At 44.4% G+C, this 14,469-nt stretch overlaps 1 protein-coding gene across 1 annotated transcript; it reads left to right on the top strand.

The window, feature by feature from the left end:
• Positions 1-26: 26 nt before the first annotated feature.
• On the top strand, positions 27-14,134 carry ZFPL1 (zinc finger protein like 1). Its single transcript, XM_044269849.1, has 8 exons — positions 27-227; positions 5,079-5,194; positions 5,277-5,388; positions 7,109-7,302; positions 7,755-7,830; positions 7,925-8,095; positions 9,979-10,102; positions 10,792-14,134. Exons 2-8 carry the CDS (start codon positions 5,093-5,095, stop codon positions 10,976-10,978), a joined length of 966 nt encoding a protein of 321 aa, XP_044125784.1. The 5' UTR covers positions 27-227; positions 5,079-5,092; the 3' UTR covers positions 10,979-14,134.
• Positions 14,135-14,469: the final 335 nt, after the last annotated feature.

Below are 14,469 nucleotides of genomic sequence, written 5' to 3'. Positions count from 1 at the left end.
GCGCCCTGAGACTGAGGCTGTCACTGTCACCAGGAAGAGACGTGGCAGACAGAAGTCAGACTGGGGGAGAAAGAAGAAAAATATCTCAGGGTGTATAGGGCGAGGAACACTGTGTGCGGGGGTGTGATGGGGGAGAGGATACGGGGGAGCATCCTACAGTAACACCGAGGAGAAGGAGGGGGCGAGGACAACACGGAAGTGGGGCGTGAGTGACCCTGCAGTGTAAGGTATGGGGGACACTCATCTGTTTTCTGTTATCAGCCATGTTCACCTGCAGGGCTCCTGGATGGGGTCCCCGCAGTGGGCACTGATGCCATATACATGAGAGGTGCTTGATCTGTGTGGGTCCGTCTGGTAAGTCAGGTACAGCACTGGGTGGGAGGTCAATACAGCGGCGACTGTGGTGACCGGACCCCCATCATCAGCAGTAATGGTGAGAGAGACTCCTACTGAGGCCTCGGAAAGCCTGCTGTATTTATGGGGTCATTTATCAAACTGGTGTAAAGTAGAACTGACAGGCCTCTTTCACACTTGCGTTGTCCGGATCCGGCGTGTACTCCACTTGCCGGAGGTACACGCCGGATCCGGAAAACCGCAAGTGTACTGAAAGCATTTGAAGACGGATCCGTCTTCAAAATGCTTTCAGTGTTACTATGGCAGCCAGGACGCTATTAAAGTCCTGGTTGCCATAGTAGTAGTGGGGAGCGGGGGAGCGGTATACTTACCATCCGCGCGGCTCCCAGGGCGCTCCAGAGTGACGTCAGAGCGCCCCATGCGCATGGATGACGTGCTATGCGATCACGTCATCCATGCGCCTGGGGCGCCATGATGTCACTCTGGAGCGCCCCGGGAGCCGCACGGACGGTAAGTATACTGCTCCCCCGCTCCCCACTACACTTTACCATGGCTGCCAGGACTTTAGCGTCCCGGCAGCCATGGTAACCATTCAGAAAAAGCTAAACGTCGGATCCGGCAATGCGCCGAAACAACGTTTAGCTTAAGGCCGGATCCAGATCAATGCCTTTTAATGGGCATTAATTCCGGATCTGGCCTTGCGGCAAGTCTTCAGGATTTTTGGCCGGAGCAAAAAGCGCAGCATGCTGCGGTATTTTCTCCGGCCAAAAAATGTTTCGTTCCGGAACTGAAGACATCCTGATGCATCCTGAACAGATTTCACTCCATTCAGAATGCATTAGGATAAAACTGATCAGGATTCTTCCGGCATAGAGCCCCGACGACGGAACTCTATGCCGGAAGACAAGAACGCAAGTGTGAAAGAGCCCTTAGTTGCCCATAGCAACCAATCAGATTCCTCCTCTAATTTTCCACAGCTCCTTTGGAAAATGAAAGGTGGAATCTGATTGGTTGCTATGGGCAACTAAGGCAGTTCTACTTTACACCAGTTTTATCAATGACCCCATTAGTGTCTGTATTGGGGTGGGGATACACAGTGATCTTGGCCGTCACATCTATCAAATGACCAAAGATCGATGTATACCGGCGCAGCCATTGAGCTGATGGGGTCACAGTGCGACTTCCAAGTTGCCGCCACCTCAGAATCGCCTACAAAATCCAACACTGCCGTGTTTCCTATAAGGGTACTTTCACACTTGCGGCAAAGGATTCCGGACGCAAACGGATGCATTTGTGAGACGGATCCAGATGCAGATCCATCTGACAAATGCATTGCAATACTGGATCCGTCTTTCCAGTTGTCATCCGGAAAAAACGGATCCGGTATTTTTATTTTTTTCTCATTTGTAAAGGTCTGCGCATGCGCAGACTGCAAAACCTTATCCATTTTCCCGGAACACTTGGGGCCGGATCAGGCATTAATTCATTTCAATGTAAATTAATGCCGGCAAGTGTTCCGGATTTTTGGCGGGAGAGAAAACTGCAGCATGCTGTGGTATTTTCTCCAGCCAGAAAACGTAAAACTGAACTGATGCATCCTGAACGGAATGCTCTCCATTCAGAATGCATTGGGATAAAACTGATCCGTTTTGGACCACTTATGAGAGCCCTGCACGGATCTTACAAACGGAAACCAAAACGCCAGTGTGAAAGTAGCCTATGTGTCACCAAGATAAATCCATCTCTAAAGACAGATCCCTCGGCAATCGGCCATCATCTCTGAGGTGAGTTCATTTGTATCCCTGAGAGCTAAAATCTGATTAGTTACTGCAAGGAGCACTGACAAATTTTGAGAGCACCTGCCATCAGGATCAACCCTATTATCTCAGACCTACTGCCTGGTGGGGTTGATTCTGCAGATTAAAATGATTCCTGTCTTGGTTGTGGGGTTTCCGAGAAAAAAGGCTTTTGTTCTACATGCAGATAAGGGGTTCAGTGCATCGAGGGGTGCCGCCAGCAGGGGGAGTGAAGGAGCCAAGGTGCATCAGGGAGATAGGCCCCGCCTCTCAGGGCACTGACGCCCTCATCTGCATAAAGCATAAAAGTATTTTTTTCTTGGTAAGGCCCGTTTCACACTTGCGTTGTTAATTCCGGTTTTGAGATCCAGCAGAGGATCTCTATACCGGAAATAAACAGATTGGTTTTGAATTTGCATATCAGGATGCATCTGTGCCGTAAGTGTCCATTCACACGTCCGCATGTGTTTTGCGGATCCGCAAAACGGACACCGGAAATGTGCGGACATGTTCTATTTTTTGGCGGATCCGCAGATGCAGACAGCACATTCCAGTCCCATTAAAAATGAATGGGTCCGCACCTGTTCCGCAAAATTGTGGAACGGATGCTGACCCATTTTGCGGACGTGTGACTGGACCCTTAAGATGCGATTGTGTGAAATCAAAACGCAACAAACCAGATCCGTCATTAAATACATTTAACGTCAATGGATGGAATCTTAACGTACATTGTTTGTTCAGTTTCTATGACCGGACACAAAACTGTAGCTTGCAGCGGATTTGTGTCCAGTCACAAAACGGAATGCTGCCGGAACCGACGCCGTCCTGATGTATCCTGAACGGATCTCTTTCCATTCAGAAAACATAAGGACTAAGCGGAAACGTTTTATTTTTTTCTGGTCTTGAGATCTTCTGCCAGATCTCAATACCGGAAAACAACAACGCAAGTGTGAAACAGGCCTAATGCCGCAACTGATTTTGATAAGACAGTTATCATTTTAGTCAGCAGGATCAACCTACAAGGCAGTATGCCTGGTTTCATAGGGTTGATCCTGGTGACCGGTGCTTTGTAAAAGGGTTTCCCCATTAACAGCATTTATTACCTATAGACGTGATAATTGTAAGATCCAACTGCTAGGACCCCAGCGAACACAAGAATGAAGTCCCTTATGTAAATGGAGCTGTAGTGCACATGTGTGACAGCCGCTTCATTCGCCGTCAGTGGGACTGCCGAGTACAGCAATCTCCACAGGTCTCACAGAAGTAATGGAGCTGTGCTCACATATGCATTGTTAAGGGGAAAATCTCTTTTATGGCTTCCAAAACAATGGTACCTGAAGGACAGACGACGTCTCCTCCAGACTCCCCAGGAAGTACTGTGAATGTGAAGCGTCTTTCTGTAATATGGGCGCTGCTGATCCCCTGCACCACCTATAGGTGTGTCCCAGCATTGCTGTCACCCTACTTGATATGCCCGTAATGTAATTGATCTCAGTTGCAGCTTTGCTCGCAGTCATGGCTTTTTTTTATTTTATTTTTTTGCATTCTATAACCGTAGGTTTATTTCATATTTCTGTTCCACCGTATATACAGCCTTAGGCCTCCTGCACATGGCCGTGTCCACCTTGCGGTCCATAAATTGCAGATTCGCGAAATACAGATGTAGTCTGTGCGCATCCCACACTTTTCGTGAACCCCCATTGTAGACATGCCTATTCTTGTCCGCAAAACGGACAAGACGAGGACAAGTTCTACAATTTGCAGCACCGATGTGGACAGCTCAAGGATGGAATTTTTTGCAGCCCCATAGAAATGAATGGGTCGGCCTTTAGGCTGCACCGAAAATTTGGTCGTGTGCATGGGGCCTTAGTCAAAGGGGGGAGAATTAATCTACTAATCAAAATGTGGCCCAGTTCTAATAATGAAAGCTGCGCTGTGATTGGCTGGACAACATAGTTTTTGTCTGAGACCCTTTTTATAACTCTGTCCCGGTGTGCGCTAAAATTGCTCCAGAATGTTGATTATAAGGAACCAAAGGTGCACACAAGTCGTCATCTAGCATTGGCCACTGTGATTAATTTGGTGACGTTTTAAACTGTCCAGTCTAAGGTTTAAAAATTAGACAGCTTTAGTAAACCTGCCCCAGTGTCTTATTAAAATCAATGGATATCTGCATTTTCCATGGACAGTACACGTCAGTGAAAAATGTGAACAAGGCCTAAGGCTACATTCACACGTCAGTATTTTTCTATATCCCGAATTTCGGTCCGTTTTTTGCGCATCCGTTGTTCCTGAAAATGTTTCCGTATGTTATCCGTTTTTTGCGGATCCGCAAAAAACGGAAACATGTATAAATTTCAATAAGCAAATAAAGTTGTTTGGATTTCTTTGGAAAAAAAAGTTTCTGTTTGCAGGATTTAATTTCCAGGAACGGAATCCGCATAAAACGGATGACATACGTAATGACATACGAATGTCTTCTGTTTTTTGCGGATCCATTGACTTGGTATTGTACCAGGATCCGATTTTTGCGGAAAAGAATAGGACATGTTTTATATTTTTTCGGACATGCGGAACGGAACAACGGAAACGGACAGCACACATTGTGCTGTCCGATTTTTTTTTTTCAGGATCCATTGAAAATGAATGGGTCCAGATCTGGTCCGCAAAAAACGGAACAGATCAGGAAAGAAAAAACGGACGTGTGAATGGACCCTTACTCTGGGGAGACTCGCCAGGTCCTTTTAATGGGAAGTGTCCATACAACGGGAAATGCCCCTAGTTGAAGTAACCTAATGCTGATTGGTGAAGGTTCCAGCAATGAGATATCACCTAATTTCTGGGGGACCTGTGTAACAAAGAGTGGACTGTCCCTTTAAATAACCAAGTGATGCATTGCTCATTTTCTGTGTCCAACCTCTCTGACAGGTGTCTCTGCCATCATGGGTCTCTGCAAATGTCCCAAGAGAAAAGTGACCAATCTGTTCTGCTTTGAGCATCGGGTAAATGTTTGTGAACATTGTCTGGTGGCCAATCATCCAAAGGTGAGGCTTGCAGCGATTGACATTGTACAGATTCTGACCTAATCTTCCACCTCTCTTAAAGACGTACGTTTGTCTGTTCCAGTGCATTGTTCAGTCGTACCTACAGTGGCTTCAGGACAGCGATTACAATCCGAATTGCAGCCTGTGTAACACTCTGTTGTCTGCTAAAGAGACTGCGCGCCTCGTGTGCTATGGTATGAGATTTCAATGCCTTTTGTTGGAAATGATAAAATCAGATGTATAGAAATTATCACCTCCAAGAAGAGCTTCTCCAGTTTCTGTAAATGTGGTGTATGTGCAATAAATTTGGATGGAAACCTTCAATAAAGAGCCCTTTACACTGGCTGAAAATACGACAGATGATCTCTAACAAGCGTTTATAGGAGCGCTTGTTAGCGATTTTTCGGCAGTGTAAAGGTGCCGCTGATTACCAGACAAGCAAGCAAATCGCTAGTTCTTTGGGTAATAGATCATTCATGCAGTCATCGAAATCATCGTTTGCAGAAAACAACGAGTCTGTATGGGAACGAGTGATGGCATAGCGATTACTCCTCTCCATACTGTGGAGGAGATCACTGCATGTAAATGCAGCGGTATCCTTCACTGACAAGCAGGAGTTTGCCAGGACGATCACTTAAGGCCGAATACACGCGGCCGTGTTCCGCGGCCGAGAGCGGTCCGTGGTATGCCGGGCTGGATTCCTGTTCAGAGCAGGAGCGCACGGCGTCATTGGTCTTTGTCAGCTTTGGGAGGAGGGAGGGAAGATCCTGTGCACAGCATTAATCTCTTCAGTGCCTGGGGGAAGAGAAAACCCTGCAGCTGCTCAGTACCTGAGGCAGAGCCTCCAACCTGAGTCTGTGCTGCTGATGGTAGAATGGTAGAACCAGTGGGATCGGAAACACAGGGCAGATAGATCAGCCAGCAGATTGGGCAGTGCAGAGGCGTGGCCAGCAGATCGGGCAGTGCAGAGGCGTGGCCAGCAGATCAGGCAGTGCAGAGGCGTGGCCAGATCAGGCAGTGCAGGGGCTCGGCTTGTCTCTCCAACCAGCACAGTCTGCTCTCTCAGACTTGTGCACAGAACGTCATCAGAGCAGGGAAAGAAGCTGACATCACAGGTCATGTGACATCAGCTAAATAGGAGAACGGGGCCACTGTAGATGGAGGAAGTGGATTGAAAACATTTGCTTAGTTACAAACACACACAGAACAAAAAATAACTTGGATAACCCCTTTTAAGAATGACTAATATCTATAACCCCTGTTCATTATCATATTGATCATGCATGCTTCATGTTTTATGAGTGATTTCCATCAGTGGTTGTGAATAAAAAGAACAGGTGCAAATCTTTCCATTGTACCCTATCTCTGTGAAGGCTCCACTTCTTGTTTTTGCCCACAAGTACTGATCAAAATCCCCGATCAAACACTGTGTGAAAGCGGCCTTACAATCGCCAGTTTATCCAGCGACCTAAGTATAAAAGGTTGAACTAGATGGGCTAGAACTATGTAAGGCCCTGTTCACATCTGTGTTGCTTATTCCGTTGTTCTGCTCCATCAAGTGCTGTGGGAGTGCCAGATCCACCACATGACGGACACAAACTGCGCCTGTTCATCCCCATTGACTATAATGAGGTCCGTCACGCTATTGCCATAGTGTCCATTATTTTGCTGGACAAAACAGGTGTAACACAGATGTAAACACAGACAAAACAAAATTACATGAAACTCCTCTATAGAGAACCCTTTTTAGGCTGGGTTTACACATTCTGGCTTCTGCATGTAACCTAATCCCTGCCCTCGGGCAGCGGCTGCACAGTTTTAGAGGTAAGACATTAACCGAATTCAGCGGCCTAATGATGTAAACCAGGCCTTATGAAGTTTTGAAATAACCTCTGTTTTACTATGTTCCTTTAGACTTATTCCACTGGTCCTGTTTGAATGACCTGGCATCACGGCTACCACCAAACACTGCGCCTGCTGGGTACCAATGCCCGAGCTGCCAAGGACCCATCTTTCCCCCTAGCAATCTTGTCAGCCCAGTGGCCTCCACCCTGCGGGAGAAGCTCTCCACGGTTAACTGGGCAAGGGCTGGACTGGGCCTCCCTTTAGTGAGTACCCACAAAGGATACACAATCTGAGTTTTTGTACTGGAGGCAACATACTTCAAGGGGTTTTCCAGGAGTTTTACACCGCTCAGTATCTGATTGTTGGGGGTCCGACACCCAGGACCCCTGCCGATAAGCTGTTTGAGAAGGCAGTGGTGCTCGCTGTTGTGCAGTGGCTTTCTTGCAGCTTTTCCTAGGCTAGTGATAACCCGTTCATTGTCACATGGCCGTGGCGCTACTGCAAGTGCCAGTGCCTTCTCAAACAGCTGATCGGAGAGGGCCCTGGGTGTCGGACCCCCACTGATCAGATACTGATGACCTATTCAGAGGATAGGTCATCAGTGTAAAACTCCCAGAAAATGCCTTTAACTTTATGATTTCAGTTTCCACGTTATTTTTGCGTTTCTTCCTCAGTATGGATTCTGTATATATCGATATGTATATTTTTTTCTTAGATCGAAGAGACTGCACCTGTAGAGGCGGTTGCAGAACACGATGTCACAGATTACAGGGACTGGTCAATTGTCAATTGTGAGTGTTTTATCACGCATTGTCATATACTGTGCATATATGATGCTGCAGGTACAGTTGTGTGTTATGACTGTTGTGTTTGCTTCCTCTTCAGCCTCATCCTCTGATCACATGTCAGAAAGCTCAGAAGTACCACAACAGGCCGGGTATCTCTACGGTTCAGTACCCACCTCCACAGCTCAGCATGGCTTATCTGGCGCCATGTCAAAAGACCACACTGTGATGATTGGAGATGGAGGAGCTGATAGTGTTAATATTAATGCAGGTAAGATTAAAGGGGTTGTGCCACTAACATAAATGTATCCCGCCCATCAGATATTGCTGTATATCACTTTCCCCAGATACAACCATTTATCAAAACTGCCTTATTCTAAAGTTATTAACCTATCTATGCGCCCTGTGGCAAATCCATTTGGATTTTCAGTTGCTATTGGTTATGTTGTGGATTGAAACCTTGTAATGTAGGACGTAGGAAGCGTGATTGGTGTGGTGAGTGTCACATGCTGATGTCAGGGCACTTCTCACGGCCCTATGGCATGATGGGACAGCAGTCACGTGACAAACCAGGAAGTAGGATTCAAACGTGGGGGATAAGAGAGAACTGCAAACGAGGTAAATTTGGGGGAAAAAAACAATCCAAGGAGGAATGGGAGGTAGGGTAATTGATGAAAATGCACTTGAGTGAAAAGTAGTTTCTGGCACAAACGCTTTAATGAAAATAACTGAATAACACTAGTGCTACACTGAGACAAAAAATGGTGGCTATGATGCAATTCCAGTTATTCCCTATGCCGACATTAGTTACATGCAATAAGGCCAAGCTTGCTCTTGACTGTTTTAATCACAGGGAATAATTGGATTTGCATCATGAACGTGTTGTACTGTAATATTCTGTTGCCATACAGCAAGAGTCTACTGTATGAACAGTGTGAACATTTGACCTTAGAATAGGAGATATAACATAGTATGAAGTATAGCTGTAGGATACTCCTGGTGTGACAGTGCTAGATCAGTATCTGATGGGGACAGCGGCACGGTTAGAAGGCTGCAGTTAGTCTTGAGAGCATCGAGCTTCAGATCACGGATCCGAAGTTGATTCGCTCAAAAACTTTGATTTTAATGCTGTCTCAGTACAGTATGGGCTGCGCGTAGGCAAAATTCGTATCGCCTGAAGTCTCGCAAGACTTGGTGAATCGGTATTCCTATCTGCGGCTTTAAAAACTTTAAAAATTGAAATCCAAAGTTGGGTTTGGTACCGACTTCGGATTCCTAAGCATTAAAATCGAAGTTTTTGAACGAATCGTCTTCGGCTCTAAGATCCAAGGCTTGATTCGCTCAAGACTAGCTGCAGTGATTCATGACGGCCTCTTCAATTACAGCTTTGTCCCATTCACTTGAACTATGTAGATGGCCTGAAGGTAAACGTTGAAGGGGCGGCAGAGCTCACATGAGCACCACTACCCCTTCAAACAGCTGATCGGTAGGAATGTTAAAGGGGTTCTGCACTTTCAATTAACTGATGATCTATCCTCTGGATAGATCATCAGCTTCTGATCGGCGGGGGTCCGACACCCGGGACCCCCGCCGATCAGCTGTTTGAGAAGGCAGCGGCGCTCCAGCAGCGCCGCTGCCTTCTCACTGTTTACCGCCGGGCCGCCCGCCCACTGACGTCACGACTTGTATCAACTAGAGTGGGCGCGGCTAAGCTCCATTCAAGTGAACAGAGCTTAGCCGCGCCCACTCTAGTTGATACAAGTCGTGACGTCAGTGGGCGGGCGGCCCGGCGGTAAACAGTGAGAAGGCAGCGGCGCTGCTGGAGCGCCGCTGCCTTCTCAAACAGCTGATCGGCGGGGGTCCCGGGTGTCGGACCCCCGCCGATCAGAAGCTGATGATCTATCCAGACGATAGATCATCAGTTAAATGAAAGTGCAGAACCCCTTTAAGAATGGAACCCCCATCAATTTGATATTGATGACCTATCCTCAGGACAGGCCTTCAATATTTGTGAAGCCAGAATACACCCCTGTGAAAAAAACAATGTATGGAGCATGTGATGGTAATATATATATATATATATATATATATATATATATATATATATATATATAATATACATTTTTTTTTTTGTTTTGTTTTTTCCTTCTGTAGCCTCAACTCCTAGAAAGATTTATGACACTCGAGATGTTGCTGCCTCACAAGACACAACGATCGACTTTGATGATGACAAATACAGGAGGAGACCCACTCTAAGTTGGTTGGCACGGATACTCCGGTAAGCTGTCTCATACCACTTTAAAGGGGTTTTCCGGTAAAAATTTAATATTTTTTTTATTAGGTGCCTGCAGCATGATTCTCAAACAGAAAATTCATACTTACCTGCTTGACGCTGCTCCAGTCCCGTGCGCTGCCCCTGCCCTCTCCATCTTCCGGTTTTTGCACTGGCTATGGGCATGGACCCATGTACCATTCCTGCCAATGACTTCCTTCAGTGGTGACATGCTGCTTATGGCCACATCACTGCTGTAGCCAGTCATTGGCTGGAGCGGTGCAAGTGACCATGTCCATAGATGGGAGATGGAGAGAGTGGGGGCAGCATGGAGCCGGTACGTATGAATCTTCTGTTTCAGGGCCATGCTGTGCATAAAACCCTTTTAAACTTTGATTAATTTAAGTTTTTATTTATTTTTAAAACTTTATGTAAAATGTACTTTTATATGCTTTCACTTCCTGCTTTCTAATAAGATTTGTGCATGTAGGTTTCCTTCACTTGTGAAATAGACATTCATTTAGCTGGTATACGCAGCCTCACTAATATACTACTGTGTGTAAATATGGATGTGGCTGCGTGTATATATTTTTTCATATGTGTGTTAGTCTTTATTTCTTTATATGTGAATATGTCAAGCTTCTTTTCCAGTCTGAATAGCCTGGAGAATAATTAGACATTTTATGTCATTGCAGCAATCGTACCGGTTCAAAGTCGCGGCCTGTTTCCACCAAACAGCGGTTCCTGGTTATCCTAATTATTGGTGTATTGGGCTTTCTGACTCTCATTCTACTCATGTCAAAATGGGGCAGAGCATCAGCTGACAATGACCCAAACCTTAACCCATTGTTTAACCCGCATATCCGAATTGGGAATGAGTAGATCATGCTGCAGCATTCCAGGGGAAGAAGAAAGGAATGAACATTGTCCTCCACCGCAGATTAGTGTTATGACCTAAGAAATCCCAGAGGTGGAGAAGCACATTGCTGGGCTCGTTTGCCCAGTGGGATGGCCTTAAGTCTCATAACAGCTTTTACACTGTGCCCTTACAGTGTTTCGGCTTAGGAAAAGCAGAGACATTATCCAGCTGTAATGGCTGTAGTGTGTTTTCTGCCCAGGGGCAAGACTTCGGTATAAGGATGCATTAGCTGGTACATGAGCGATAGGATCCTGTTGTGCCTTTACAGGTGGCACAGCGACGCACAGTCTACATCAAACATCATAAAGGTTGTTGCATATATTCTTTGCTCCTTGGTTTAACTTAAGAATAATCCTTTTCTGTGTAAATTGGAAATATCAGATGTGGAGACTAGCCGAGAAAATACCATAAACTACAAGTGTGACTGTAACATTCTGTATACAGATGTTTTGTTTTTTTAGTGACTATCTTAATATTTTCTCATGTCTTTGGGTCATACAAAGCTATAAGCCAGTGTTGCAGATTGGATTGTGTAGCAACAGTTTTTCTTTTGTTAAATTTACAGGCTTCATACCTTCTGACTTATAATGTGTGCAAATGACACTAATAGACAGTACATCATAAAGGATCACTAATCGACATTGATTAAAATACACATTATGATCGTTTAACAGGGTTTCCAGGTGTCTTGTGATATTTTTTATGCAGTTCTTTTGGCCTAATTCACATTTGGTCTGCTGACAGTGTGTCCTTATTGTCCATGATGCTTTTTTAAAAGTAGCCTTATACTAACCCAGGAGGCACAGTGTACTGACCATATTTAACAAACTTGTGGAGCAAGCTAAATGGGCAGTCAGTGAGATATTCACCCATCATTGCATTATTGATCCTTCGCTGTGCTTGTGGTGTCACCAGTATAGCAGGATCCTTTCCTAAAAAGATTGGAAGTTATCAAGTGATTCTGATCATCAAAAATGCTAGATATTCCCCCTGATATGGGTCAGTAGGCGGAAAGTCAAGAAAACTTGCACTTGAGGTAAGTCGTTTCTCGACATTTGGTTTCTTTTAACACTTTTTTTTTTTTTAAAGTGTATCTATATTTTTAGGTATTAGATTTGCACAAGAGTCACTATCTTTAAAAAGTTTGTAACATAAGTCAAATATAATTTAAATATTACTATTTAAAAAAGGAACAATACTAGCATTTTTACTGTTTAAAAACTCGCCATCTTAAATGGTCACTAACTCTTTATACAACTTTGCATAAATCAATAGCGACCATAAAAAACGTAGTAATATATTTTATCAGAGACAAATGTCTAATTCTCCTGTTTATTGCCAGTTTACCTCTCCCTCAATGCTTTTCTCATTGCCATTACAAGTCTATGCAGAGGGGAGGGGTAAGTCGTAAGCAGGAACTCAGACACAGCAAGAGAGACTTCACAGTTTGTTTGTTTTCTTAGCCCAAGTGCTAAATTCACATCCATGTAGGTCAGTACCTTTTTTTTTTTTTATGTCATCCATGATCCTGGGGCTGCTTCTGAGTGTGTGCGAGAAGGTTAGGAAGCAGGTTCTCCTCTACTTTCTGTGTGCAGTGGATGCCAGTTAGTCTTGGCCCACAAGATCTAGGAGAACTGCAAACTAGAGGCAGGGCCTTTAGAGGGGAAACTGCTAAAAAATTCCAAATACAAGTAATATAATTGGCAGAAATTGTGGTATTCCTAATGCGCACACACACACTGTACTACTGATTAATGCAAAGTTTGTTGAAATGTTAGGTATGCTTTAAATATCTTCTTGAGGCTGTAGCCAGAACAAGTATGATATTTACAATGTACTATAGAGATCATCGGTTACAGCAGATATTATATAGCCCAGAGCTGCATTCACAATTCTGCTGAAATATTTGACTGGTAAGTTGTCAGACACACATTCAGCTGGGTTCTTATAATAAGGTGGAACAGTTAAGTTTACCTACATCGGATTACTGTACATGGAGTAAAGATGACTTCCCAGAATGCAGTATGCCAACACTGAGTTCCCAGAAATTAAGAGATTTTCTGTTCTTACGCCAGCAGAATTGTGAATGTGGCTGTAGGTTACAATAAAGGATGTAATTCTGGTCTAGTGCAAGGTTTATAGAGATTAAATGGGCATTCTGATGGCTCGGAACCAGGTTTCCACTTCCTTGTTTTGCTGATGTTAATTTCCCGCTAGTTTCCTTCTGACTCGGTGCCTCTTCCAGCAGCCTATTGGCAGATCTTAACAAGTATGTCGGTGCTTAACACGCTCTGGGGAGATTTATTAAAACTGGCTTTTAATATGAACAGGCCTATAATTGTGCTATGGTTGGTGTCATTTTCTGTCCAGTAATAAATCTGTCAGAAAGATGACAGCCATGCCACTTTCTAGGTAACCCCGACGATTTTCCAATATATGCAAGAGGCGAGAAAAGTCTAGAATGTTAGCACGCTAGCCAAAACTGGCAAATTTTATATTTATCGCTTTCCTAGAATGCTGCTCCGTGAGTCAGGAGGGAACCAGCAAGAAGAGAACCGCACACTTACGCAACTTTTTCATTCCACAAATGTGGCGCATTTATAGTTAGAAATTTGGCCCTTTTACGTTGAAAGCACGGTGTCTTGCTTCTACTACCAATATTGTATTTTGTATCCAGACAAGACAGAGATGCGGGGTGATTGTTCACCTGTCAGCATGAAAAGATACAGCAGCAAGAGCTGTAGGAGTATATACATCAACAGGACCATTTTCTACTAATTCGTAAAATTATAACATTCCATTTAAAAGTGAATTTTTATATATATATAATATACATTTTCTATTAGCCAGGAGCCAATTAACTGTGCTATAGTTTAAAGTGTTCACCCCTGGGGGCCGTTTTGGAAACCCTGTGCTCCTCCCCCACTATATTCCTAGACCTGCAGAGCGAAGCGTACTTACCTGCTCCCTGCCACACTGCTGCTCTCTGGTGTCCCTCTATCAACATTTTTTTTTTTTTTTTTTAATCAAATCTTTTTTATTTGTCAAGAATACAAAGCTGTATACAGTAGAAACATTATTATGTCTTAATACAGAAAAATAAATCTGTTCAAGATGTGCATTGCGTATTGTCATTTTATAAAACATACATGAAATAATTTTTGAGCCGTGTCTAATTTTACAACGCAAGTATCTTTTTTTTCTGCATGGTGTTATACACATGGCGTATCTGTAGTTATTGATAAACCCTCGTTCGAGGAATTTGAAATTTCTCTTGCATATTCGTAAATGCTTTAAACACTTCATCGTCTACCAAGTCGAGAAAGAAATTCCGGAAGCCGAGAGTTGTTCCAAATTGGGGCCAACTCACTGATGCCCATCACCCCTCTCAGCTGCTTGACCTTCATCCAGACTCTCCATAAGGCCTATTAGAGGGAGATTTACTCTGTCCACT

Source organism: Bufo gargarizans, chromosome 10 (assembly GCF_014858855.1).
Source record: "Bufo gargarizans isolate SCDJY-AF-19 chromosome 10, ASM1485885v1, whole genome shotgun sequence".
In the NCBI taxonomy this organism is placed as follows: Eukaryota; Metazoa; Chordata; class Amphibia; order Anura; family Bufonidae; genus Bufo; species Bufo gargarizans.
The sequence above is the reverse complement of the archived record's forward strand: the minus strand, read 5'-3'. Positions and strand labels throughout refer to the sequence as shown.

Coding starts and splice junctions, on each gene's coding strand:
- ZFPL1 (XM_044269849.1), top strand. CDS start 5,093: ATGGGTCTCTGCAAATGTCCCAAGAGAAAAGTGACCAATCTGTTCTGC. Junction 5,389..7,108: donor TGCGCGCCTCGTGTGCTATG/GTATGAGATTTC, acceptor ATGTTCCTTTAG/ACTTATTCCACTGGTCCTGT. Junction 8,096..9,978: donor TAGTGTTAATATTAATGCAG/GTAAGATTAAAG, acceptor TTCCTTCTGTAG/CCTCAACTCCTAGAAAGATT.